Here is a 24,582-nt window from a genome sequence, read left to right as displayed (position 1 = left end):
GGTTTCAGAGGGGAGGGGGGTCGGGGGTAGCTGGGTGATAGGTATCAAGGAGGGCATGTGTTGTGATGAGCCGTGGGTGTTATACATAACTGATGAATCACCGAACACCACATCAAAAACCAATGATATACTATGCAGTGGCTAACTGAACATTAAAAAAAAAATGGTCAGAAGAGGCTGGGGAATTGGCCTTTCACACATTTTCACAGAGATGGAAAGAGGCTGTTTTTTTCAATAGATTCTCCTTGTTTTTCCTTTGACCACCTTCCTTTCATCTGGTTAACTCCAACGTGGTCATGTCTTCATTCTTCTTAGTTTCAGCCTCTCCCAATCTTCTTCCCTGATTCAATGGCTTTTTTGAACTCTCTTTGGCTTCACAAATACTCAGTTACCTATTAACATCTGATGATGGTGGTAACAGAGGAAGGTGTAAGCCTAAAAACCTGAACACATCTCTGCCAGAGAACATCCACCTTTGAGCCACAGTCTCAGTCAGAAAAAACAGTATCTTTCCTTTAATAAAAGATATGTAATTACCATGACTCTGTGCATCTCTTTGAACCTAAGTCAGTCAGTAGTATATCATGTGTCAGAACAGCCAAAATGTGCATAGGTATTTCAAGGCATCAGTAATCCTTCTAGAATTTTCCTCATTTATAACTATCTGAAGAAAAGAACACCTCACAGTTTCAAAGCATTTAATGTCAGCCACAGACTCTAAAGGCAGACATCCTAAAGCTTCCTCTCTGCCTCCAATGCCCCCTTCACCCCAGTACACCCCACTCTGCCCCTGAGGAGGAAATCTGGAGCCAGTCAAGGGCACAGAAAAGCTACCAGAGTAAGAGGTGAAGAGTTCATTCATTCTTCCATGCAACAATCTTTATTAAGGGCCTATCTCATGCTAGGCACTATGAGAGGTGCTAGGATTAAGTGGTAAACAGGGGCGCCTGGGTGGCTCAATCGGTTAAGTGTCTGACTCTTGATTTCAGCTCAGGTCATGATCTGAGGGTCGTAAGATTCTGTCTCTCCCTCTCCCTATGCCCTTCCCCTTCTCTACATTTAAAAAAAAAAAAAGGTAAGCATATGTGTTCCCTGCCTTTGTAGATCTTACAGTCTAGTCGCAAGATTTTCCATAAACAAGTAAAAAAACACATAAATACCAATCATATTATATGTTATGAAGGAAACAAACAGGGATCTGTACCAAAAGAAAGTGGGGGGCATACTTTAAGTAGGGTAGACAGGGAAGGCCATCCCAAAGAGGTCATTTCTAAGCTGGGCCCTCAATGATAAGAGTGAGCCATGAAAGAGCCGAAGGAGAACATTTCTGGTAAAGGGAACAGAGCATGTGCAAAGGTCCTGGTGTAGGAAAGAGCTCCACAAGGGTGGCAGGCTCAGAGCAGACGCCAGGTTCATCAGACATGGAGGCCACAGGAGGGAGTTTGGGTATCATTCTAAGTGTAACAAAAAATTACTGAAGAGTATCAGGACGGAATACTCAGTTTCGATTTATGTTGCTGTTATATGGAGAAGGTTGATCATGGAAGCAGGAAGACCAGTTTGGAGGTGGTGAATGCTTTAAATGAGAAGAGACTGTGGACACTAGGGTGTTGAAAGTGGAGCTAGAAAGTGAACAGATTCACTAAACATTTTGGAGGAAGAATGGACATGTTAGCTAATGGATTGGATATGACGGTGGAGGGATGGAGGGACGCGGCAAGGTCAATGCTGGTTTCTGTCTTGAGCAATTGGGAAGATGGCAGCTCCGTTTTATGAGAGAGAGGAGCCCAGGCTAGATTTAGCAGTGAGTATAACATGTCCACTTCAGGACATGTTGACCCAGAGGTGTCTGGGACACACTTACAGATATGTTTGTAACAGCCGAGTAAGGTAGGCAGTTAGAGATGCGAGTCAGGAACTCAAAGGAGGGCTGGGCTGCGGGCTGGGCTGCAGACTGGGCACCTGGATGGGGATGGATGTGTTCCTGGGGAAAGANATGGATTGGATATGACGGTGGAGGGATGGAGGGACGCGGCAAGGTCAATGCTGGTTTCTGTCTTGAGCAATTGGGAAGATGGCAGCTCCGTTTTATGAGAGAGAGGAGCCCAGGCTAGATTTAGCAGTGAGTATAACATGTCCACTTCAGGACATGTTGACCCAGAGGTGTCTGGGACACACTTACAGATATGTTTGTAACAGCCGAGTAAGGTAGGCAGTTAGAGATGCGAGTCAGGAACTCAAAGGAGGGCTGGGCTGCGGGCTGGGCTGCAGACTGGGCACCTGGATGGGGATGGATGTGTTCCTGGGGAGGGAGTCCTGGCAGGGAGGATGGCCCGGGGCAAGCATGGAAGCACACCATCATGAGGAGGGCAGATAGAAGACACAGCAGAGACCAAGGTAGGAAGAAAGCTACTCGACCAAGCCAAAAAAGTAGAGTTTCAAGAAGGAAGAAGTCTACTATGCCAAACGTTGCTGAGAAGTGAGTAAGTTGGGGGCAAAAGCAGGAGCCCTGGGTTTGGCCGTGTGGAGATAATTGGTGACCAGAGTAAGACGAACAAGCAGAGTAAGCCCAGATGACACTTGTTACTGGTCTGTTCCATTCAGTAAGGGGCTCTGCTTCTTTTTCATGTGGCTTTTCTGCCCAGAAGAAAACTCCTAGTTAGCCAACCCCACCACCACCCCCTCAAAAGCCTGGTAAGAATCAGGGCACGGCTCAGGAAAGTGAAGTCAAAGCTCGCGGTTTGTCTTTGCCTTGGGTGGTAGAGAGAAGGGATGTCCTTCCTTTCATCTTCTCCAGGAGTGGTCGGTTTGGAAGACATGAAGCCAGAGAATAGGTGTCAGAAAAGTGGCCGAGCAGCAGGCTGCTATCTTGCTTCAGCAAGGCCCGAAGCTAAGGGGACAAGATGGAAAAATAGCGAGAAGACTCTGACTTACGAGAATAGAATGGGTTAAGAAATTAGGGGGTGGGGTGGCGAAGAAGCAGCGTGTACGTTGGCAAAGTCTTCATCTTGGGGCATTCACAGCTAGCGGAGGCTCAGGGGAGAGCTGGGAGTTTGGTTTCTGGTTAAATCTCTCAGTGGGGCATATCCCAGTTTGCAAACAGGGCTTGCATTTCACCCCAGCCCTGGTGAGGTGGCCCAGGTGGTTCTGTAGGTCTCTGCAGAACTCCCATGTTGATGTTAGCGGGAAAGCAAATTAAGCAGTCCTGAGAACATAAAAACCCGACCCCGAACATCACTTATATACAAACTAAACAGCGTGCACCAGAATATAAAGAAACACACACTTGTGCTTGTCACATTGCCCAGCCTAGAAGGCAGGCAATTTGGTCACCTCCAGGGATCACTTTATGATCAAGAGCCTTTCCTTAATTGCCAGAAACGTCTAAGGGCCTCCCCTCCAGGGACACCTGCCAGGATTAGAAAGGAGAACACTCCACCAAATTCATCTATAATCACAATTTAGTATTATTAAAGAGCAGCCTGCGGAATAAGGCTTGGGGAACAGGGCTCTCGTCCCTGATAAAGGGAAAAACAAAACGGATTGCTGAATTGTTCATTCTCTTTCTTCGCTTATGCCTATCCGTTTTCGAAGGACCACTTTAGAAACTTTGCATTTTTCCCTCAAATGTAACCTGACCTACCCATGTTGCCACTCCTTTCCCCATGTCTGACTATACATTATTAACTGGAATAGTTCAATTAGGGGTTAGTTGCATAATTAGAGATTTGTGCCTTCGAGAACAGTAGAAATGCTTGCAGGGGGAGAGGAAACTTAATCGTGCGCAAAGCCCTGTCTCCATAAAGCACGCCTACACTCGTGACCTTGAACCCAGTCCACACGGAGTCCTGTGCTTGTGCTGTTCTCTATGCTTCGGAACAGCCCCTGACCACGGACTCAAGTTCTCATCAGTGTAGTATTTTATTTTTCCTCTTCAGCTTTTCTTCTCCTACAGATGCAGAAGTCATACACTGCATTTCCATAGGGCTATTTTAGACATTATAACGTGCTCATTTAACTTGGTAGCACACAATAGAAGTCATTATCTCTAGCCCCCTCCCCCCTTCCCCCCAATCCAAGGCAGCCTTCGAATGCCTTCATTCCAATCGTCCTTCTCCCAATTTACATTCTATTTTCATCCAGCATTTTAACTCATTCTTTTTTTAAATCACCATAAGTTGAACAAATTGCTTGCCATTTGCTTTTGGTATCTCCAACCTCCCTTCTGAGATCATTTTCCTTCTTCCTGAAGCATCCCCTTTAGCCTTTCCCATTACTGAGGGTCTGTCGGTGATCAAGTCTGTTTCTGCGCATCTGAAAATGTCTTTATTTTGCCTCTGTTTCAGAAGATACTTTCAGGGAGTAAATAGGCTGGCAGGTTTTTTTCTTCAAGGCTTGAAGCTGTTACTTCACTGTCTCCCAGCTTCTTTGCTGCTAATGAGAAACCAGCTATCAGTCTAACAGTAGCTGCTATTTGGGATATCCATCTTGTTAATCTGGCTGCTTCTAGCATCTTCTTCATGTGTAAGGTGTCCGCAGTGTCACACAAGTGGCTAGATGTCTGTCCTTTGTCCTGTGTGTCCATTTTTGGTATTTCTTGAATCTGAGGGTTAATTTTTCAAAAATTCTAGGAAATAATCAGTGATTCTATCTTCAAATATGGCCTCCTGCCTTCAAATATGGTACCTCCCTCTCTTTGTTAGCCCCTCTTTAGTTTCTTTTTTTTTTCTTTTTTTTTTTTTTTTTTTTTTTTTTAGCTTTGGGGACTTTCCATGACTTTCTTGTCAGCAAGTCAGGCATTTAAAAATCTTTTTAAAAATATTTTATTCAGCGTTTTGGGTGTCTTGTAATGTTTGTTTCGGGCTATAGTTCCATTCTGCAGCCAGAAACAAAAGTCACTCAAGACCTTGTTTCCTCAGTTTGTTTCCCAGAGTTCATAGTCTCTCATGGTTCATTCCTCCTTCTGTTTACAAACTGAGGGCTTCAGAGGGGAGGGGGGTGGGGGATTGGGATAGGCCAGTGATGGGTATTAAGGAGGGCATGTATTGCATGGTGCACTGGGTGTTATACGCAAGTAATGAATCATGGAAAATTGCATCAAAAACTGGGGATGTACCGTATGGCGACTAATATAATATAATAAAAAATTATTATAAAAAAAAAAGACCTTGTTTCCTTTGGATGGATAACTCTTTCACGTGAAGGGTGTGGGCATGATTCGGAAGGAAGCGGGGATTTTATGGGCATGTATCAGTCAGGATCCCCGCAGGAACACAGAAGCTCATTGAGGGATTGCAAGGAGGATGGTCTTAGAGGCACAGACAACCGTTGGAAAGGGTGGGACAGTAAGAGTCAGGGAAACTTCTGAGAGGGGTGATTTAAGGGAGCTGGCCAACAGGCTGTGGCAACTCTCATAAGTCTCTGGGAACTGCCACCATTGATGCCAGCTGCGTGTAGTGTAAAGTGTGTGATTCCAAGGTGCTTGTCTGGCAGCCACAGCTGACCTCGCGTCTGTTTCCCCACACAGCTCTTTCCGGCTGCCACTAGAGAATAATAGCTTCTTCTCTTGCACCACTCAGGAGAGTGCCCGTTATTGGCTGACTCTCACCGGGAACCATATGGAGAAAGGGATTCTGGGAGCCGTGTGTGGTTCTCGGCTTATCCATTGCTACTATGGAGAAGGAGTAATGGTGATTCCAAGTACATAACAATTTGGCACAAGTCCTTATGTATCACTGAAAGCTCCATGTGGCACATATGTTGTTTTCTTTGTTCCTAATAACATCACTGAGAAGAACAGGAAAAACACCTTTTTTTTTTTTTTAAGAAGAATCAGAGAAAGGGATGAGACAGGACAGAACAGTCTTTTTTTAAAACAAAAAAAACCCCTATTTATTTATTTATTTATTTGAGAGAGAGAGTGAGAGAGCGAGTGCATGCGAGCACAGGGGGAAGGGGCAGAGGGAGAGGGAGAAACAGTCTCAAGCAGATTCTGCGCTGTGCGCAGAGCCGGAAGCGGGGCTCGATCTTGCAACCTGAGGTCATGACCTGAGCCAAAACCAAGAGTCAGATGCTCAACCAACTGTGCCACCCAGGCACCCCCTGGAAACACACTTATTTTAAGGAACCCAATACCCGGAGAGGTTTATTAACTTTCCCAGAAGCACATAGTAAGACAGTGGCAGAAATGGGGCCAAAATCGAGGTTTTCTGGTACTGAAAGGCAATTCTTTTCATGAAATCAAAAATTAACTTGCAGAAAGCATCAGAGATCAATGATTTTTGCAGCTTAGACACAGAGCGAAGACATTTTGCTTCCATTCACCCTAACACCTGACCAAGCTCCAGCACCCTTTTTCCTAATAATTTATCCCTTTCAACTTATCAGCCCAAGAAGCAACTGAACAGATGTGAAGATAGTAAATGCTTCACCAGACGGTCCATTTCCTGACGACCTGCCTTGAAGATGTCTCAGATTATCTGTGCCATGCTCCAGAAGTCACCGCCTCAAAAAATCCCCACGAACATTGAGTCCCATTCTCCCTGGAAATGCAACTCATATTCCAGTTGTCAAATATCATTCGACAAATATTTCTTAGGCACCTTTTGTGTCAGGCTTACAATTTCTGTGATCATCATGATATTTTAATGCTACTAACTGTGACATTATTAGGTTAGCAAAGTATTTTAAAATATGTCAGTAAAAGTATGCATATTAATTAAAATGTTCCCACATATAAGCTTTATACTAACCTCCCTGGGCTGATGGGAGACAAAAGACTTTTATTAAATACTATTTGATAGGTTAAGTATTTTAGTGTCTCTGCCAATCATTGCTATAAATGCATATTGAATAAAAATGAATAAAAGAATATTTATTGTCAAGCATGAAATGGGTGGAAAAAGGAACTATCACTGTAGTATTGTCTGTTCGAGTCAGACGTCCTCAGACAATAGCAAAAAACAGCATTTTCAAGCAATGGCCATGCCCTCTTGCCACTGACTAACATTAGGTTTTCTTTCTGTTTTTATTTTTTTTTATTTTTTATTTTTTTTTAAAGATTTTATTTATTTATTCGACAGAGATAGAGACAGCCAGCGAGAGAGGGAACACAAGCAGGGGGAGTGGGAGAGGAAGAAGCAGGCTCATAGCGGAGGAGCCTGATGTGGGGCTCGATCCCATAACGCCGGGATCACGCCCTGAGCCGAAGGCAGGCGCTTAACCGCTGTGCCACCCAGGCGCCCCGCTTTCTGTTTTTAAACATTCATAATGAGACAGCTAATTCTCCGAGTGGAGACATGGGGTACTGGCCAACATGCCCATAAATTTTTGTGTTAAGGGAGGGTCTTTTTAATGGCATCCAGGGCATTTTGTTACTTTAGCTGTTCAAGGACGGTAAGGTATGTTCACAACAAGAAAGGCAGGTTCAAATGTACAAAAAGCCACAATTGACAGAAGACACCATCTCTCTCCAATCATACAGAAAGTAGAGTGTCCATAGGGTACATAAACTCTTAGATAAGTGGCAAAAAAGATACACTTTCACGATGGGAATATGTGAAAAAATGTCACAGAAGCACGAACGAAAGCTCTCAGAAGTCCAAGTTCTACCCACATTGTGATAACCTAGCTCTCCACACAAGTGTGTGTCTTACACAATCACAGGGCTCGGCCCACCTGCCCAGCCCTCACTCCCAGATTTCCTGAAGGGAGTCTTATGTGGGTCTAAATCAGTGGAATTAGAACCTGCTGTGTTTCCTGATCTTCTCCATCATGATAAGTGAGAAAAACAATCTGATTAAAAGGAAAGTGCATTCAGCTAGTCACAGAGCTGACCCCACAAGTCAGAGGTTGTAAAAGGCAGCCAGTGCACGAACTCCATCTGGTCGCACATGTATTGTCTGCTGGAGCAGTGTCCTAAAAACTGGGAGCCAGTACTTTTAAATATGGGCATTTCACATTTTCTAAAATGCAGATTTCCAACTTGGGTTTGTTTGTTTTTTTTTTCCTAATGACAGCTACCCCTTTAGACCATAGAAGACGACTCCCTACTGTTTCCACAGAACTGAGGGGATTTTTCTCCTTTCTCACTGTCCCCGTGCTTAAAGAACTGCTCTGTTTTCAAAGATGAGAAAATTAAAGTCGAATCTAGTGAAGATTAGAATCTCTGTGAGGTTTCTTCTATCTGCTTGCTTCCCACAGTTTCCTTGCCCACCCAGCCCCTTCAGACATCCACATTGGTGACCTTGGATTGGTCTTAACCTTACTGGCCCAACAGTGTCAAGTCAGTGTACCACGCAGGGCCAGATCTAGAAAGCCAAAGGTAAGAACAGAACATTCGTGGAGCTGTGAACTCGGCCTCAAACTGGCATCAATGCCAGCCAATCCATTTACACTGGTGTAGAATCATGTCTCATCTGCTCCTTGGTTTTTATTTAGAAAGAAATCACAACAATAACAATAACGATGACCAAAAGCAATTTTTTAGATGCTGTCCCTCAAGAATACTCATGAAGAAGGGCCCAGGAAGATAAGCAATGGCTCATGATTGTAGGACCAGAGACCTTTCGGAGACTTGGAGAGTCTCGCAGTGTGAGGATCAGTGTTGGGACACCACGATGTAGGGAAATTGAGTAATAAATGATTCTTGTGGCATGTCCAGTAATTTTAGACTTTACTTGTCAGGACTGAAAATGCAGCCACCAAGGTTGCTTGATGGCAGGCTCTAGAACTGCGCGTACGTATGTGCGTGTGCCCAATTATACATAGACCCGCCATTCAAGTTTAGAAGGGCTGTTAGGTCTGCTGGGTGCTAAGCAGAATACTCAAAGCCCACAGCCACAGAAAAGGGGAAGAAAGCCCACATTTGCTAAACTTTTAACCATGTGCCTCACACAGTGCTGGGCACATGACACATATCACAACTACACAAAGTTGTCTCCCTAAAAATAAGCTCCAGCCAGGGGCGCCTGAGTGGCTCAGGTAGTGAAACGTCCAACTCTTGATTTCGGCTCAGGTCATGATCTCAGGGTTGTGGCACTGAGCCCCTGTTCAGGTTCTGTACTCAACAGAGAGTCTGCTTGGGATTTTCTCCCCCTCCCCCTGGGCTCCTTCCCCCCTGACAAATGTCTTCCCCATCTACGCAAATTCACCCAGTTTCTCATGTTAAATATCAGAGGAGTGATCTTGGATTTTTTCTTTTGCCTTATCCTTTAATCCATCAGCAAGCTTGTAAATTCTACCTCCAAAATACTCCTGCAGTCCCTCCATTTCCACCCATCTCCACACCTACCTCCCTGGCCCAAGTTCTAGGACTCCCACCTGGATGCCTGCAATGATGTCCTTATTGGTCTCACCACCTGCACAATGTTCTGTAGATGGCAGACAGAATGGGCTTCTCCTGATACAAAGAGGGTCATGTCACACCCCAGGAAAATCTCTGCAAAGTCTTCCCATGGCAAGAAAAACAGGATACACAGTCCTCAGCCTGGCCTCCACGGGGCTGCAAGCTCCCACAACCCTACCAGCTGCTCTCCAGCCTAGTTGGCATGTCTCCCTTGCTCTCCTTTCCTCCAGTGCATCGACCTCCTTCCCACCCCAGGGGCTTCACTTGTGTGCTAACCTCTGCCTGAAGTCCTCTTTGCCCTGCTCCCTACCTGCTAGCAGCTACTCATCCACAGAGAGGCCTTTTTCTGACCCACAAATCCATATTCGGCACTCCTGTTGGTCTTTCTCGAGAATACTTACAGTTTGGGAGATTACATCACATTATTTTGGGTAAACATTTTGGGTAAACGTGAATTTGGGAGATTGTTTAACATCTGTGCCTTCACCAGACTATACACTCGGTGAAAGTGGGGGTTCTGTCTGTATCCTGCATCATCCACTCCCAGCACACAGCACACAGCACACAACAGACATGAACAGGGCACCCAGCAAAAATGTTTTGCTTCTCTTAGACTCCTTCATTCATCCCTCCCTCAAAAGCACAGGAAGTAGGGCAACAAAGATTTAATCTAAAAAACAAAACAGGGGCACCTGTGTGGCTCAGTTGTTAAGCGTCTGCCTTGGGCTTAGGGCGTGATCCCACAGTCCTGGGATCGAGCCCCACATCGGGCTCCCTGCTCTGCTGGGAGCCTGCTTCTTCCTTCCCCACTCCCCCTGCTTGTGTTCCCTCTCTCGCTGTATCTCTCTGTCAAATAAATAAATAAAATCTTTTTTAAAAATTTTAAAAAGTAAAAATAAAAACCAAAACAAGCAGTCTGCAAGGATGCACTCCGTGGTCATGTAGAATCACTAAGCATAAAAGCAGGATCCCACTTTGAGCAAAACTTTTATTCCCACTCCCACAGATGGTCAGGCACCTAATCTCACACGACTCAGCACACACGAGCTCCCTTGCTCCCATGTTCTCACTCCTCCTCAGTTTGCTCTTGGGCAAAAGGTTAGAGAAAATGGATGAATCTCGTGAGCACATGAAGGTGAGAAATGATACAGCTGGTAAGTAAGTAAGGCTACCAGTAGGGTGGCGGAGTCAGAATTTAAGAATTAGGCAAAATTTAGGAATTAGTTACTGAAGCAAACACCTCCATACACGGATGTTCCCATGGGATTGTGAGGGGGCGATGCCGGGCAGAGCTGAGAATGCAAAACTCAAGACAACAGGAAGTGTCTGAGAGCTAGGAATCTGTGAGATGATGGATGTGTGGCTTGCGGGTAAGTGGAGTCAACATCCAGGAGACTAGACAATGCCCTGCAGAAATATTCCACTGCCCAGTAATGCAAGGACCTGGAGGGGAGAGAAAGGTGGACTCAGACAAACTCTGAATTTCCAGTTAGGCACAAGGGACTGCTCTGCCGGCGGGGAAGATGTACAGACCAGGAAAGGGGGTGGGAGCTTGTGGAAAGCCCGTGGGCGGCTCCCGGCTCCAGGTGCGGACTGGGCTCCACAGCTGTCTTGGAGTGGCTGCCAGTAGGCTTTCGAAATAGCCAGAAGCAGAGGGGGCTTTTCTGTGTTGACTCTCTCATCAGGCAGGGGGTGTTCCTTGGAATCTGACAGAGAAGTCTCTCCTACCTGGGCTGCTCTTGGGCATTTTCACTTCTGTTCTGAGATCATGGGATGTTAGTTTTTCCTACCCACTTAGGCTTTTGTTCCCTTGGTATTTCAGAAGGGTTTAGGATCTTCTATTATGAGTTTCTCCATCTGGTTATTCTTCAGCATAAAGCCATCCTTCTCGTTGGTTGTATTGCACGTGGTCGCCATGGAAGTGAAGATGAATTACATCATGCAGGAGGGGAGACCCACCAGCACATCCTCAAGGACACAGAATGATTTTAATTATTCAAATGCCTAATAACTTCTTAGAAGATATGTATATGGTTTTGATCATTTAAAAAAATTGAAATTGGGATATATTTTCTAAGGGGTATTCTTTTATTTAGAAAGCAGCGTGTCGATAGAGAACCATAGGATAATGGAATTGTGAAAGCAAGCTGCCACTTCAGCACACATTGGGAGTTCTCTGAATCAGGATTTTTAAAAAATAAATAAAAGATAAAACTTTGGCCATTCTGGTTCCATCCAAGAGATGATGAAAGCAGGCACTGTGATTGCTTGGTTCTAGTTACATAAAACCATGAGTAGACTGTTAATCCTTTGCCAGTTCATTATCACAATCTCCTCTATTTACCTTAAGACTTCCTGAGGGGCAAGTTGGCTTTATTGTCCTTCCTCAGTTAACTCTGCTCTCTAATCATGGCTTAGCTTCGGATTTCACTGCTGAGCCTAAAGCATTCGTTCAGCTTCTCAGTGTTTCCCAGGTGAATGCCCTGGGAGAGCCTAACCTACCTTAGATTAGGGACTGAATAGAATGAATAAAGGGGTAGCTAGAAATGGCTTAAAACAAGAGGACAACCCATAAATAACACTGTGGTGATTAAACCTAAAAATATATCCAAGGAAATATCGGGGTGTGGCCAATGACTTGCTCAGGACCCTGGGAACAAGGCTCTGAAAGAGGATCTTTTCTGTGGTCACCACCGAACCAGCCATTCATGGCCTTCACTGGTGTGTCTCTGCCCTCCCCAGAGTCACAGGATGAGTTCTTTCTCGATACCATTTTCTGGTCATTGTTGGCGGTCATATTTTCTTTCTGACATGGACTCGTCTAGAGTAGAAAATTGCCAGAGAAGATTTCAGAATGTAATGATACAACAGATTTGAAGAAGGTGGAAGAGGTCTGAATCAAGGAACGTGAGGAGACTGTAGGTAGAAAAATGTAAGGACACAGATTCTCCTCTGGGGTCTCCAGAAAGAATCCAACTCTACTGATGTCTTGACCTTATTCCAGAAGACCCATTTTGAACTTCTGACCTCCAGAACTACACGATAATAAACCTATGTTGCTTTAAGCCATCAGGTATGGGTTACTTCGTTAAGCAGCAACAGGAAGGTAACGCATACAGCATGACAAAGGCTCTATCTCCCCTTACCACCAACCCATCAAACCGCTCTTGTGCAAGTCACCGGAGAGTTCAATATTGCAGAAGCCAATGGAAAATTCTAACTCAAGTCATCTTACGATGTCATCATACTTGACCTCTCAGAAGCTTTTGATATGCAATACTTCCTCTTCTTGAAACTTTTGTATACTTGATTTCTGGGAGGCCAAAGGGCACTGGGTTTCCTCCTAACTCATGGGCACCTCCCTCTCACTCTCCTCTAAAATGCTCCAGCTTTCCCTCCCAGGCACAGGAAATGGAAGGTCTAAGGCTTTGTCCTGGGGTAACTTCTCCAACCTTACTTCCTCCTCAGGTGATCTTATTTAACTTGAGAAAGAATCATTATGATGAAGACAACCAAGCTCGTGGCGCCAATCTGGAAATCTCCCCTATGCTCACATGTACAACTTGCCTATTCTGTGCCTCAGTTTTGTTGTCTGATAGGCATCTCAAACATGTCCAAGCAGAACAAAATTTCCTGCATCCCTCATTTTATCCCATTTTCTCTGAAAACACCAGTTTACCATAGAGGCATCCCCTGACCACTCTGACTGCCCTACACCCTATAGACCTACTAGTTCTACACACACCCACACACCCACACACACATACACACACCGTGCTCTCCCCCCTCACCTTGCTTTATTTTTAGTTTGTTAGTACTTTCACTAAAGTACCTGACATCATTTATTCTTTATTCATTTATTGCTTGTCTTCCCCACTAGGCTGTATATATTCTCCACAAGGACAGATTTCTTTAGGTTGCTTGTTTTTGCATCCTTAGTGCCTAGAAGAGGGCCTGGTACATAGAAGGCACTCTATAAATGCTTATTAGCATTGCCTCATGTTAATTAAATGTCTTGCTTATTATTATTATATATATATTACATGGTTATATAATATATAAAAATATAGAGATATGAAATAATGCAGGCTCCCTATAGTGAGATAACATTTGCTTAAAATGGCATCAATCAAGGTATGGTTTGCAAAGGTATTTTTTGAGGAGAGTTTATTTCCAGCTAACTCACTCTACAAGAGCTGCATGGTTTCTGTTAACTTTGAACTCTGCTTCAAGCATCCTCCGACAGCTCTCACTTATCATCCTGTGAGTGACATGGGCTAGGGCGCTCCATCAGCAGGACATACATTGGCTGGTGTCTTATGTCCTGGGGAAGCAGGTAGATGGGAGGTGGAGTCTCCCATGGGAACCTTAACCAGGCCCCTCTTTTTTTTTCCAGATGTGGACTTTCTGGGGAATAATAACTAAGGAGGGGATTGTTTTTGTATTTTTTTTTAAAGATTTTATTTAATTTTTTGACAGAGAAAGAAACAGCCAGCGAGAGAGGAAACACAAGCAGGGGGAGCGGGAGAGGAAGAAGCAGGCTCATAGCGGAGGAGCCCAATGTGGGGCTCGATCCCATAACCCCAGGATCACGCCCTGAGCCGAAGGCAGACGCTTAACCTCTGTGCCACCCAGGTGCCCGTTTTTGTATTTTTTTTACTGCCACAAAGATGCCGCATAACACAGCTTCTGCTTTTAATAAGTTAAAAGACTAAATGGGAATATATACATGTGTATATATATCTATATATAGATATGATACATTTATACATATATATAAAAGATTAGATGTAAAATATCTATAGTTTAAGCTTCCTGAAGTTGGGAAACCAACCTAAATTGTTCAGGTTGACCCCAAGGAGAGTTGATCATTTCTATTATCACTCCATAGAGATTTCTCATATCTCCCCATAGAGATGAGAACAGCTCTATGTATATCATAATGGTTTTTTTAAAAAAATGAGTAATTCTTGATTTTGTCTTTTAGATTTGAACTGAGCATTAAAATCATCTGGGGGGGGTCCTCTTTTCAAGTATATGCCCAGTTACATCAGAAGATCTTAACCTGAGTCCCATAAATGGAATCCATAGTTTCATAGCTTTCCTGATTCACAAAAAGATCTATTCCCAAAGGTCGAAAAACACTAAGCTACCCATAGATACTTAGATTGTGGATCTCCTCTGCTCAGAGGGGTGGTGGGGTGAGGAATCAGGAGAGCATGGGGGGCGAGGTGATAATTTGTGAGGACGAAGGGTGGCCCTTTGGTACTGACGTGCCCATAGATGACCTTCTTTACTCACCAGAGTTCACCTACCTCTACTTAGCAGCCCAACTATGTCACAGCAGGCTTATCACAGTAACAGTTATTTCCATATTCATTCATACTGATATTATGGGTGGGAAAGAAAAATCTGAGATCGGGTCTGAAATTAGGGAGAGACAACATCTTGCATGCTAAGAGTGAGTAAGTAACTGGAAGTCGTCGAGTTGCCCTGTCTTGACATTTTGACTCTGCAGCACACCCTCCAAAGAGGGCTCAAAGGCCTTTTAGGTTGTTTAGTCATGACCCACATGTCAGCACAGCCAGGCCAGGACACAGGGGACACGGAGGCCCTCCTCCTGTTCACGTCATTCATTTGGCAATAATCACATACTGCGATGTGACACCTCGTATGACAATGTCTTCTATTAGTATTAACTGTTATTTTATTATTTCACCTTTGTGTGTATATACTAGGCTCAACCAGATTTAAGGGTTCTAGAAATCAAAAGCTTTGTCAAATATTGACCATGGTGCTACACACACAGTTGGCACTTAATTATTTTTTCAAATGAATAAATGACAATGCACGGAATAACTAAGACTGTATCTGGCTCTTGCTCCAATGTAGAGAGCCAAAGTAAGACCTGTCTCTTAAGAGCAGGTTGTTTTGAAACCTCCATTAATACCAATGAAAGCTTTATCAGTTTTAAAATTCTGTGACCATGCATTGAGAGTTTTATATGATGATAACATACCTAGGCCATCCTCGATACTTTACAAAATGCTTGCTCACACGTTCTCAATAACTGTGTATTATTTGCAAATGTAGAGGGGCTCTGAGGGGGTTCCCTGATCTATTTCAACTCTCTCTGGGGGCAACCTGAACAATTTAGGTTGGTTTCCAGAGAGATAAGTTCCCTAGCTCCCTTCAGGTTAGGATCTGATGCTTTCCTCAGTTACTGAGTCCTCTTTCTGCTATTTAAATCTGTCTGCTCTGGTTCTATCTTTAGTAGTCATTTAGATAAGACCAGGGGAGTTAATGTTTTCCTGGCGAAACCTGGAGGAACACGTTGCTGTTCTTCCCCTTCTTTCATGAAGATGGAGAACTGCTTAGCAACGAAAGAGGCAGGTTGATCTACTTCAAATAAGGCAGCCTGGCTCTCATAGGATTTCTTAGAGCACCGGCCAATGGCAGCCTGTCAACGGTGAATGCAAATATCTCACTGATGTTACTATTTGTTTCGAATGAAAAGCAAAGGTAGAAAAATGTCCATTAGAGATGACAGTCAACTTTGAACAGCGCTGCTTCAATGATGAGTATCCAACGAGCTAGAAGGATCGGGCTGGGAGAAGTCCAAAGACTTGATGAATCACGAAAGTTTTAGAGCCACACTGTGTCAAAGGGGAGACTGTTATTTCTTAATTTGACAAATACTACTCATTAAACCCAGGGCAGCATCACAAATGGCAACAAGAAAAATATTCCAAAGCTAAGGCTAGAATAGCAACCATTAAATATTGTTGTGAAAGGGTAGAATCTTTCAGGAAGGCATGACACTGGCTATAGACAGCAATAATTTTGATATTGTGGAAAAGAAAACAGGGTGATTCCCTTTAGAGCAGGGCCAGCCACATATGGAGGCAACTAGTGCAAAGTGTCCAGGCCGACCACCCACCATCACTCTGGTTGTCACAATGGTGGTTTCCAGGTGCTCACTCCTTTGGATTGTAGTGGAAGGACACTGTTGGCATATAGAAGGAGTTGACAAACTGACCCAGTAATAGCTATTTCCATATTCGTTTGTACTGGTATCTGAGAACATTCCTCAAGGCAACCGACAAAGGGGATTCGATAGTAAGGACAGAAAATGTCCAGAGTAAGGGACACGATCTGGGAAAGAGACATGAGACACAGTCTTGAAGATCCTGGGTTTGGAGCAGGACAAAAAGAAGCATGGAAGTTTGGAGATGACCACATTAGGGACACCTAATGCTGGTTTTGCTCATGCCAACATTTTTCCATAATGGCTCTGTTGGGAGTTTCTCCAATTAAATGAAGAGAAAACAGAAGAGTCTGTGTCTGACCCAAGGCAGATTGCTTCCTCTTCTCCTCTCTTTGTCACCAGTGTCACTCCTCCGTGGACTCTGGCCCTTCTCTCTAGGGGATTTACTGGATTAACCATAGGACAAAAAGCAGGTCAACAGAAACCCCCAGACTGGAAAGGCACAAAATAATTTTAAGACCCCATTGTATGATATCTGCCTTGCTAATTAGTTCATGGATATGATGTACATTATCTAATTATCTGCCTCCCAAATTATCAAAAGTCCATATGGCTGTTTAGCAAGGTCACAAGTGCTGGGCATTGCCATTACAACTGTTTGGAAGAAATCCAACTTCACATCTATGTGGAAAATGGAACCCCAAAGAGGTAGGAAGCTTATAACGGTTGTAGGAAAACTGCTACGTCAGCTCACAAAGCCATGAAAAAGGTGTTCGATATATGTGTTTGGCTCCGAATAAAAGACACTTCCTACACTCTGCCTTTTCATTTTGGTAACATCTAGCTCAGTCATTTGTCCCGAATCACTCATTTTCTTAAGTCAAGTTTTGGCTTATTACCATACAGATGGGGATTATGGATTTCTTTTTTTTTCAAGTGAGAATTCTCACTTTGCTATGTTAATCAAGCAGAGTGACATCCTTTTTGATTGCTTGGTGAATTATGAAACCAGATCAAACCACAAATTTTGCACTTACTGTAACAAAAAACAACAAAGAGTGAGTTAGTCTTGGATTTAAATCCAGCTGTCCCATTTATGAGCTTGGTAGCCCCAGGCAAATTGCTTAACCTCTCTGAGCCTTTTTTTTTTTTTCTAATTTATAAAAATCAGGATATGGTTGTCATCTAAGGAAAGTTGTATAAATTATATGAGCTCATGTTTGAAGAACAGTATATAGTGCCATTAAAAAACAGGAATATTCCCTATTTATGTGTCTCAGATTAATGTTAATGGGAATTTGGACAGGTGAGGAGGTGGTCTGACCAAAAGAATGTGGTGGGATGGGTCCCTGAGAGGTGGGACTTATTTAATATATAGTTTTCGGTCCTGAACTCTGATTTAGATCAGAACTTGTGTATCTTTGTCAATTAATAATCACGAACTCACTAAGTACATATCTAAAGTGAAAGTACATTTTTCTGGGGGCAGGGCACACGAAGAGGCAGAGTTAACAGAATTACTTTTCCAAATTTATAATCATGTGAGTTTTAAGGCAGTTGGAAGGGTTAAGAGTGGAAGAAAGTCTGTGAACTTGAGGAGCCTTCATATTCTCTCTTGTGGTGTGCCCTGTTGTTGTTGTTTTTTTAATGCCATTTGCTTTGCAGAACCTGAGACCTCCTTCTGAACGTTTGACTAATGTAGAAATGCATTTGTAAATGTTGAACTAGGACTCTGAATGTTTCCTGCATACATGCAGTGCCAATGACTCAGACCTCCTCTTTCACCCAAGATGCGGCCATCCGTGTACCAGCACTGCTTGTCCAGCTCACTGTTCCTGGCATTCAGATCCAGTGACCTGAATCTCTCAGAACAGGTTCTGTTTACTATTCAGCCCCTCAAAAATAAATGTGTGGGAAAAAAAAAAAACCAAAACCAAATGGGGATACCTCCACAGAGGTAAAGAATAACTTCATTTGCGACAAATGGTCCTAATCAATGTTTGCTAAAGAGCTGCTGATGAGCTGGGGGATGTTCTTTGGGTGTTGGGTGGATTTTTTTTTTTTAAAGGTGGCTTGACCTTGTTCCTAGATCAGAATTTCATTACATGCGTTCACTGAAGTCACCTCTCTTGCAGGACTGCAGCGGCCCAGAAGTTGCCCGTCCTTATGGTTGGGTGTCTTTTCAATGACTTCAGAGGCAACTTGCAAAGAGTGCTGCCTGGATATCCCCTCTGCTCACTGTGACTCCAATTACAGTAGCTGTTTTTGTTCATTTTGTATCCTCATTGTGCTATTTTTTTTTTTAAGATTTTATATATTTAGAGGCAGCCCGAGCATGAGCGGGGGGAGGAGAAGAGAGCGAGGAAGAGGGAGAATCTCAAGCAGGCTACCTGCTGAGCGTGGAGCCTAACGCAGGGCTCGATCTCACAACCCTTAGATCATGACCTGAACGGAAATCAAGAGCCGGATGCTCAACTGAGTGAGCCACCCAGGCACCCCATCACAGTGCTCTTTAAATAAACAGTGATGGGATGGAAAAGGAGTGAATAGGATGATGGGGACTGAGAAGTTTGGAAACATAAACAAGGCACTTTGGAGTTCCCAGTACAGAGGCTTATGCCTTTCCATAGTCACTGAATTTGCCCTTTACTCACCATTGCATGATTCAACCATACTGGAAAGATACCATCTAGGGCCTTAGGGTAAACAAGCTCTCGATCATAGAGAAAGAGGATCCAGAATGACAAAAATACAAACTGGAAAATAAAATACAAAAATAGCATCATTAAGTTTGCTTTCCATCAGAGCTTTTTAAGTCAACCAAGGAAACATGACGAAATAAAAATAGATACCAGTTTTAAAGATATCCTACAGACACCTTATAGAAATGTAAAATGAAGACAGACTTCCTGACTGTTGAATTGCTATGTCCACTCTCTGGGGATTCCAGAGAATTGGGGATCAATTATTTGTCCTCGTGGCACACAGGGAGGGTATAGATAAACAGGATTCGCAGACCATTAGACTAGACCTCTCTAGTCTAAGCTTTCACTGGGAGTACTGAGATCAGCCACATGGGGTAGTTCCACCCTCAAGTAGGCATGGTAAGGGGACGCAGGGAGACTGGGAGAGGGCAGAAATGACAAGTGCCCAGGATAATTCCCAAGCTAGCTAATGAGAGTTGTATCTCCCCCTTGCTCAGAGCTTTGGAACGATCCTCAACCTCTCATGCCCCTTGGCTGTCTTGTCAAAGTGTCTGTCCTCTGTGTTACAAAGTCAGTGTAGAGATGGAGAGAAAACAACCATTAATTTTTCAATCCTCCTATCTTCTTGAATTCCAAAGCCTCCATTTCTAAGCCTTAAAAAAAATGAATAAACTCCATTGCTACTATAAACCTGGACTTTAGATTTATGGGGGTGGAGGAGGAAGTATCCTGCAAAGTAAAACTGGAATGCCAGGACTTGCTGTGTTACCTGAGAACTCGTCAGTGTTTGAGCTGTTTCATTTTGCATCTAAGTCTGAAGTCTCAATACTATAAGACGCAGGACAATGACAGGCAGAGGGAGGCAGTCATTTCTAAGCATAGGCCCTGCTGGGCAGCCGGCAGGCTTGATCTCAGTTTGTTTCCATTCTAACCAATGAATGAAAACAGAAGCAATGTCATCCAAACGTGGGCAGTATCAGCAAATACGCTCACTGTGGCTGGCATATGTCGAGCTTCTTTCCAGTGTCCATTCATTCAACAAAATGAATGAGGCACTCACTGTGCACCCCACACTAGATATTTTGGACAGACTGTCTCGCTCTCCCCCAATTGTCTTTTCCAAGAGCCAATTCTGAAGTTCTCATACCCCTCTCCCCCCTCTTTTTTTATGGTTTCCACTTGCAGAAGTAACATATGCTCATTGTAGCAAGCGAAACAAGATGTATAAAAGGGAAAATGAGTCATCTGTCTCCCCAGCACCCTGCATTCCCAGGACTCTGGTGCAGCCGAGGCTAGCTTAGTTGTAGCTTGATTAAGAAAGATCCTTCCAACTTCCCCATTAGACATCCACAAGGATCTTGAATCAAACATTAGCAAAGATAAGAAGGCAGTGATAATTCTGGTCAGTAATAAGCCTTCTTTCATGACGACACCGGGCAACACGATGCAATACTCAAATAAGACATTCATGTGAATGCACTTGCTCTGGTCCATAATAATGGGCACCTAAACAGCCTTGCTGCCCAGGAGAAGTGTTGTTCATCCAAATGGACGTGTGTATTATATTACTAACACATCTTTGTGACTTACTGTGGAGATCGGAAAAGCCAGCGTGGTAAAAAGCAGGTCTCTGAAGGTGGTCATGAACTTAATGTCTTTTTCCCCCTTAATTCTTTTTAGCACATCTTCCAGGCAGGCGACCCCGTAGAAAATGGCCTGCAAGAGCTAAATTCATTACAACAAATGAGGGCATTTTCATTTGCTTTAATTAATACATTCTTCACTGACGTAGAGCTCCATTCCTCTGGGAGCAATGTTGATTCGAGAAGGAGGGGGCTGTTGGCTGTGTTGGTTGACAGCCAATTCAAGGGCTGGTCTTCCAGCTCAGTGGGCCCTGACCTTGCTCGCTAAAACTGATTGAGTAAAGTCGTTTAGGGGATAATAATGTGTACAGTATTTAGTGTAATGGACTCAAGCTAAAATGGAAACAAAATAAAGAGTCAGCTTAAAAGGAGAATGTAATGAGAGACACACCTTAGCTGCATGGAGGTGGGCAAAACCAAATTAACAGCACAAGAGCAAAGAACCAGACACAATGGTGGACATATTCTGGCCTCTTCCCAGGAAGAAAAAAAAAATATGTTAAATGCCCATCGCTGCAATCTCATTAAAGAAGCCGGAATCAGGGTCAAGAGCACCACAAAGGAGCTCTGTGCTCTCCTGAGGGAGAGGCACAAAATGGCGTCTTGGTTATCTGAGGGAGAAGCTGATGTCCTTCTCTGATTGAAAGGGGGTACCTGAAGGCCTCACAAAGAAAATCTGGCTAAGGAAGTGATTTAAATCCACAGGGATAGAGCAGGCCGGGGCCTCTGGTGCCTCACTAAGTACCATGAGGTCCTGGAGGTGAGGTCAAAGAGAAGTAGGGCACGTTTCAGGGAAGTAAGACCAGCTAAGGGCAAACTTTGCCCTTTCTTACTGTTTTGCACAAACATGTGGCTTCTGATTGAAGGTCTCATGGGTCACAATACAGAGTTCAGGTTGGTTTTGATTGTGCTTGCATTAGATCCCATCCTATTCCATGAAAGCTCTGGGTTGGTACCAAAGGGGCAATCAGGACGCCACTCCGAGAGTATGAGTCAGGCAAGGTGTGGAACCTAGGGCATTGCTCTCAGGATGGATCAGGTTGGCTGTTGGGGAATGACCTCTGAGGTCTGAACTCTAGGAAAAAGAAGTTCTAGCAGAGCTGGCCTCCTCCCACTCTTTAGCCTGAAGGGGTGGGTGAGGGAGGATCCAGAGGTGAATTAGGCCAGCAATACGCCAGTTGGGTCCTCAGACCAGCAACACTGGTGTCACCCAAAAGCTTGTGAGAAATGCAGGCCCTCAGCCCCACCCTGGACTATGGAATCAGAATCTCTGGGAGTGGTGTCTAGGAACTTGTTAACTCTCCAGGTGATCCTTACCTATGCTAAAGTTCTGGAAACGCTCACTGGATTAGACATAAATTTATCCCTGAAAATTCCTACTGACTACTCAAAGCTATAATAATGGACTTCCATTGATTTCTCGTTATGTGCCAGGCTCTGATCTAGGTTTCTAATTTCTCATAACCACCTGATGAGGTAAGTCCTATTATTATGCTCTCTCCCAACCCGTATTACAGATAAGGAAACTGAGACATAGAGACATGAACAAACTTGCCTCAAGTCTCATGGTGTGTAAATGCAGATTCAAAACCCAGAGTCTAATTCTTGAATCAGACTTAAAAAAAAACCAAAACTGTCTTTCGAACAGTTCAGGTAAAGCACTATGGGAGGTCAGAAGAAAGACAACTGTCTCCAGGTGGGAGATTTAAAAATGACTGTGAAAAATACTGATGCCTGATTTTCAACCTTTCCCCCCAGAGATTCTAATTTCCTAAGAGGTATGGCCTGGACTTCAGGATTTCTAAAAATTCTCCCAAGTGATTCTAACTGCGACAGCTAAGGTTGAGAACCACTTGCCTAGAGGAACTTCCATTTCGACCTTTGGATCTGGCCGTCCCAAGACAGGTGGGACAGTGAGGATCCAGGGAGCAAACCCTCCGGTGGGATGAGCTTGGAGAAAGAGAGCAAAGTGGAAAGTGAATGCGGGGGCAATGCCCTCAACCATGGAGCACGAGGAGTAAAGGGGCAGCAAAGTAGCAAAGAATGATCAGATGGTAGAAAACCAAGAAGGTATATAAGAGTCCCATGGTCCCTGAGGGGAGGAGGAAGTTTTGAGCCAGAAGAGTGGCTCCGGAGAGGGGTGGGAAGCAGTTTAAAATGTCACGAAGAGGTGGTCACTCCAATACTCATCGTCTACTTTTGACATTGAGCCCTAGGTCTGTAGAATTTGGAGCAGTCTTTTGCATATGGATGTTAGAGGAAGTCGCCTCCTGTACCAGTCTTCCCATCCCCACCCCCCAGAACAGCTCTCACCTCACCCTTGGTTTCACTTCCAGCTGTTCAGGACACAGCAGGCAGCGGCTTCAGTTAGGAAGGCAGCATGGAGCCTGGGCCCCAGCGAGGAGGCCCGCGCTCTTCTATCAACAGAGCAATTAATCACATACTGAGCACTGAGAGTCTGCCAGGTTTTCCCTCTTTGGGGAGAGGCCGCCTCCACCCACCATGTGAAGTCCATGGGACCGCTTTCCTGAGCAAGAGCTTCCTAGAGTCACCATGAGTCAAACTCGTCCTAACTATCTCTGGCTCTTCCCAGTCAAAAATGTGGAAATTGGATTGGGAGAAAAGAACACATGACTCAGAGCCTCCCTGGCTTCTCCTTCATCAATAAAACTTTTCTCCACACGGCAAACTTGCCAATCACCTCTCCACCTCCCCCCCGCCCCCCCCCCCCCACCCACCAACTATGTGTGTGGGGCAGCCTTGTCCCCACTGATCTCAATCTGCACTGACATGCCATCATCTGTATCAACAAGCGATATTTGTGGAGCCCTCACAAAGGAACTCAGGAGGGAGGTGCCAGGGTGTTGCCAAGAGAAATAAATAAGCCAGAACTAGGGCAGAGAGGAGCCACACAGCAGAGCTGGAGGGCAAGGAGAGGGGGGTGCCATGAGCTCATTCAATGGGGAAGCTTCTTGAAGGGCCTCCAGGACAGGTTGGTATCAGCTTACCCAGTGCGACAAGGGTCTGATCATTCCCCAAGGAGAATACAATGAAATATTTTAAAACGAGTGCAGAAAGAACAGTCAAGGGAGAAAAGGGCAGCTATCAGGGATTGAATTGTGTCCCTCCCACAAAAAATTCTTATGTTGAAGTTATAACCCTCTGTGGTTGTATTTAGAGATAGGGTCTTTAAAGAAGTAAATAAGTGAAAGCGAGGTCAGTAAGAGTGGGTCCTAATCCAATATGACTGGTGTCTTTCTGAGAACAGGAGACTAGGACACAGACCACATGCAGCATGAGGCAGGACCATGTGATGACACGGGGAGAAAAATGTGGCATCTGCAAGCTGAGGAGGGGCCTCAGGAGAAACTGACCCACTGATGCCTTGATCTTGGACCATTAGCCTCTGGAACCGTGAGAAAATAAATTTCTGTTGTTTAAGCCACTCAGGCTGTGGTACTTTGCTATGGCAGTCCAAGCAGACCAACACAGTAGCAATAAAACAAGATGGCAACAACTGGCCTCCTTTGAAGAATCTCACAACAAAATGGCTGTCATTTACATTTCTCAACTATTTGGGCTGCCCAGGAAAGCAGACCCGATGATATCTCGATCAGGGTTTATTTCAGAGCTACAACTCTGTGGTTTATCTCTTCTATCAATTCTTTTCTAAGTCTGTTTGTTCCTCGTGCCTTTTTCTGAAATGTTGCTGGTCTAAGTTTGTTAGCTGGCTTCCGTTTTTGCTGCTCGCTAACAAATTTACCACCTGGGAAGGCTGAACTCCGTATTTTATAAGTAGTGCAATTTATGAAACCATAGCTTAAGGAAATTTTGTTTTTACATTCACATGTCTTCACAAGACTCACAAAAATCTTGAAATGATGGAAACTTCGCCTTTCT

General features: G+C 44.2%; 1 protein-coding gene across 1 annotated transcript in view; it reads right to left on the bottom strand.

The window, feature by feature from the left end:
* Nucleotides 1–24,582, bottom strand: part of ADTRP (androgen dependent TFPI regulating protein) — a 72,569-nt gene that overhangs the window by 42,014 nt on the left and 5,973 nt on the right. The window contains exons 2-3 of the mRNA XM_019796052.2: nucleotides 20,630–20,764; nucleotides 18,989–19,090 (exon numbers count right to left, since the gene is read on the bottom strand). Of these exons, the coding sequence (XP_019651611.2) occupies nucleotides 18,989–19,090; nucleotides 20,630–20,764 (237 nt within the window). The remainder of the gene's footprint in view (nucleotides 1–18,988; nucleotides 19,091–20,629; nucleotides 20,765–24,582) is intronic.

The sequence above is a fragment of the Ailuropoda melanoleuca genome, chromosome 5 (assembly GCF_002007445.2).
Source record: "Ailuropoda melanoleuca isolate Jingjing chromosome 5, ASM200744v2, whole genome shotgun sequence".
Classification (NCBI taxonomy): Eukaryota; Metazoa; Chordata; class Mammalia; order Carnivora; family Ursidae; genus Ailuropoda; species Ailuropoda melanoleuca.
This window is presented reverse-complemented; position numbering and strand designations above follow the sequence as displayed.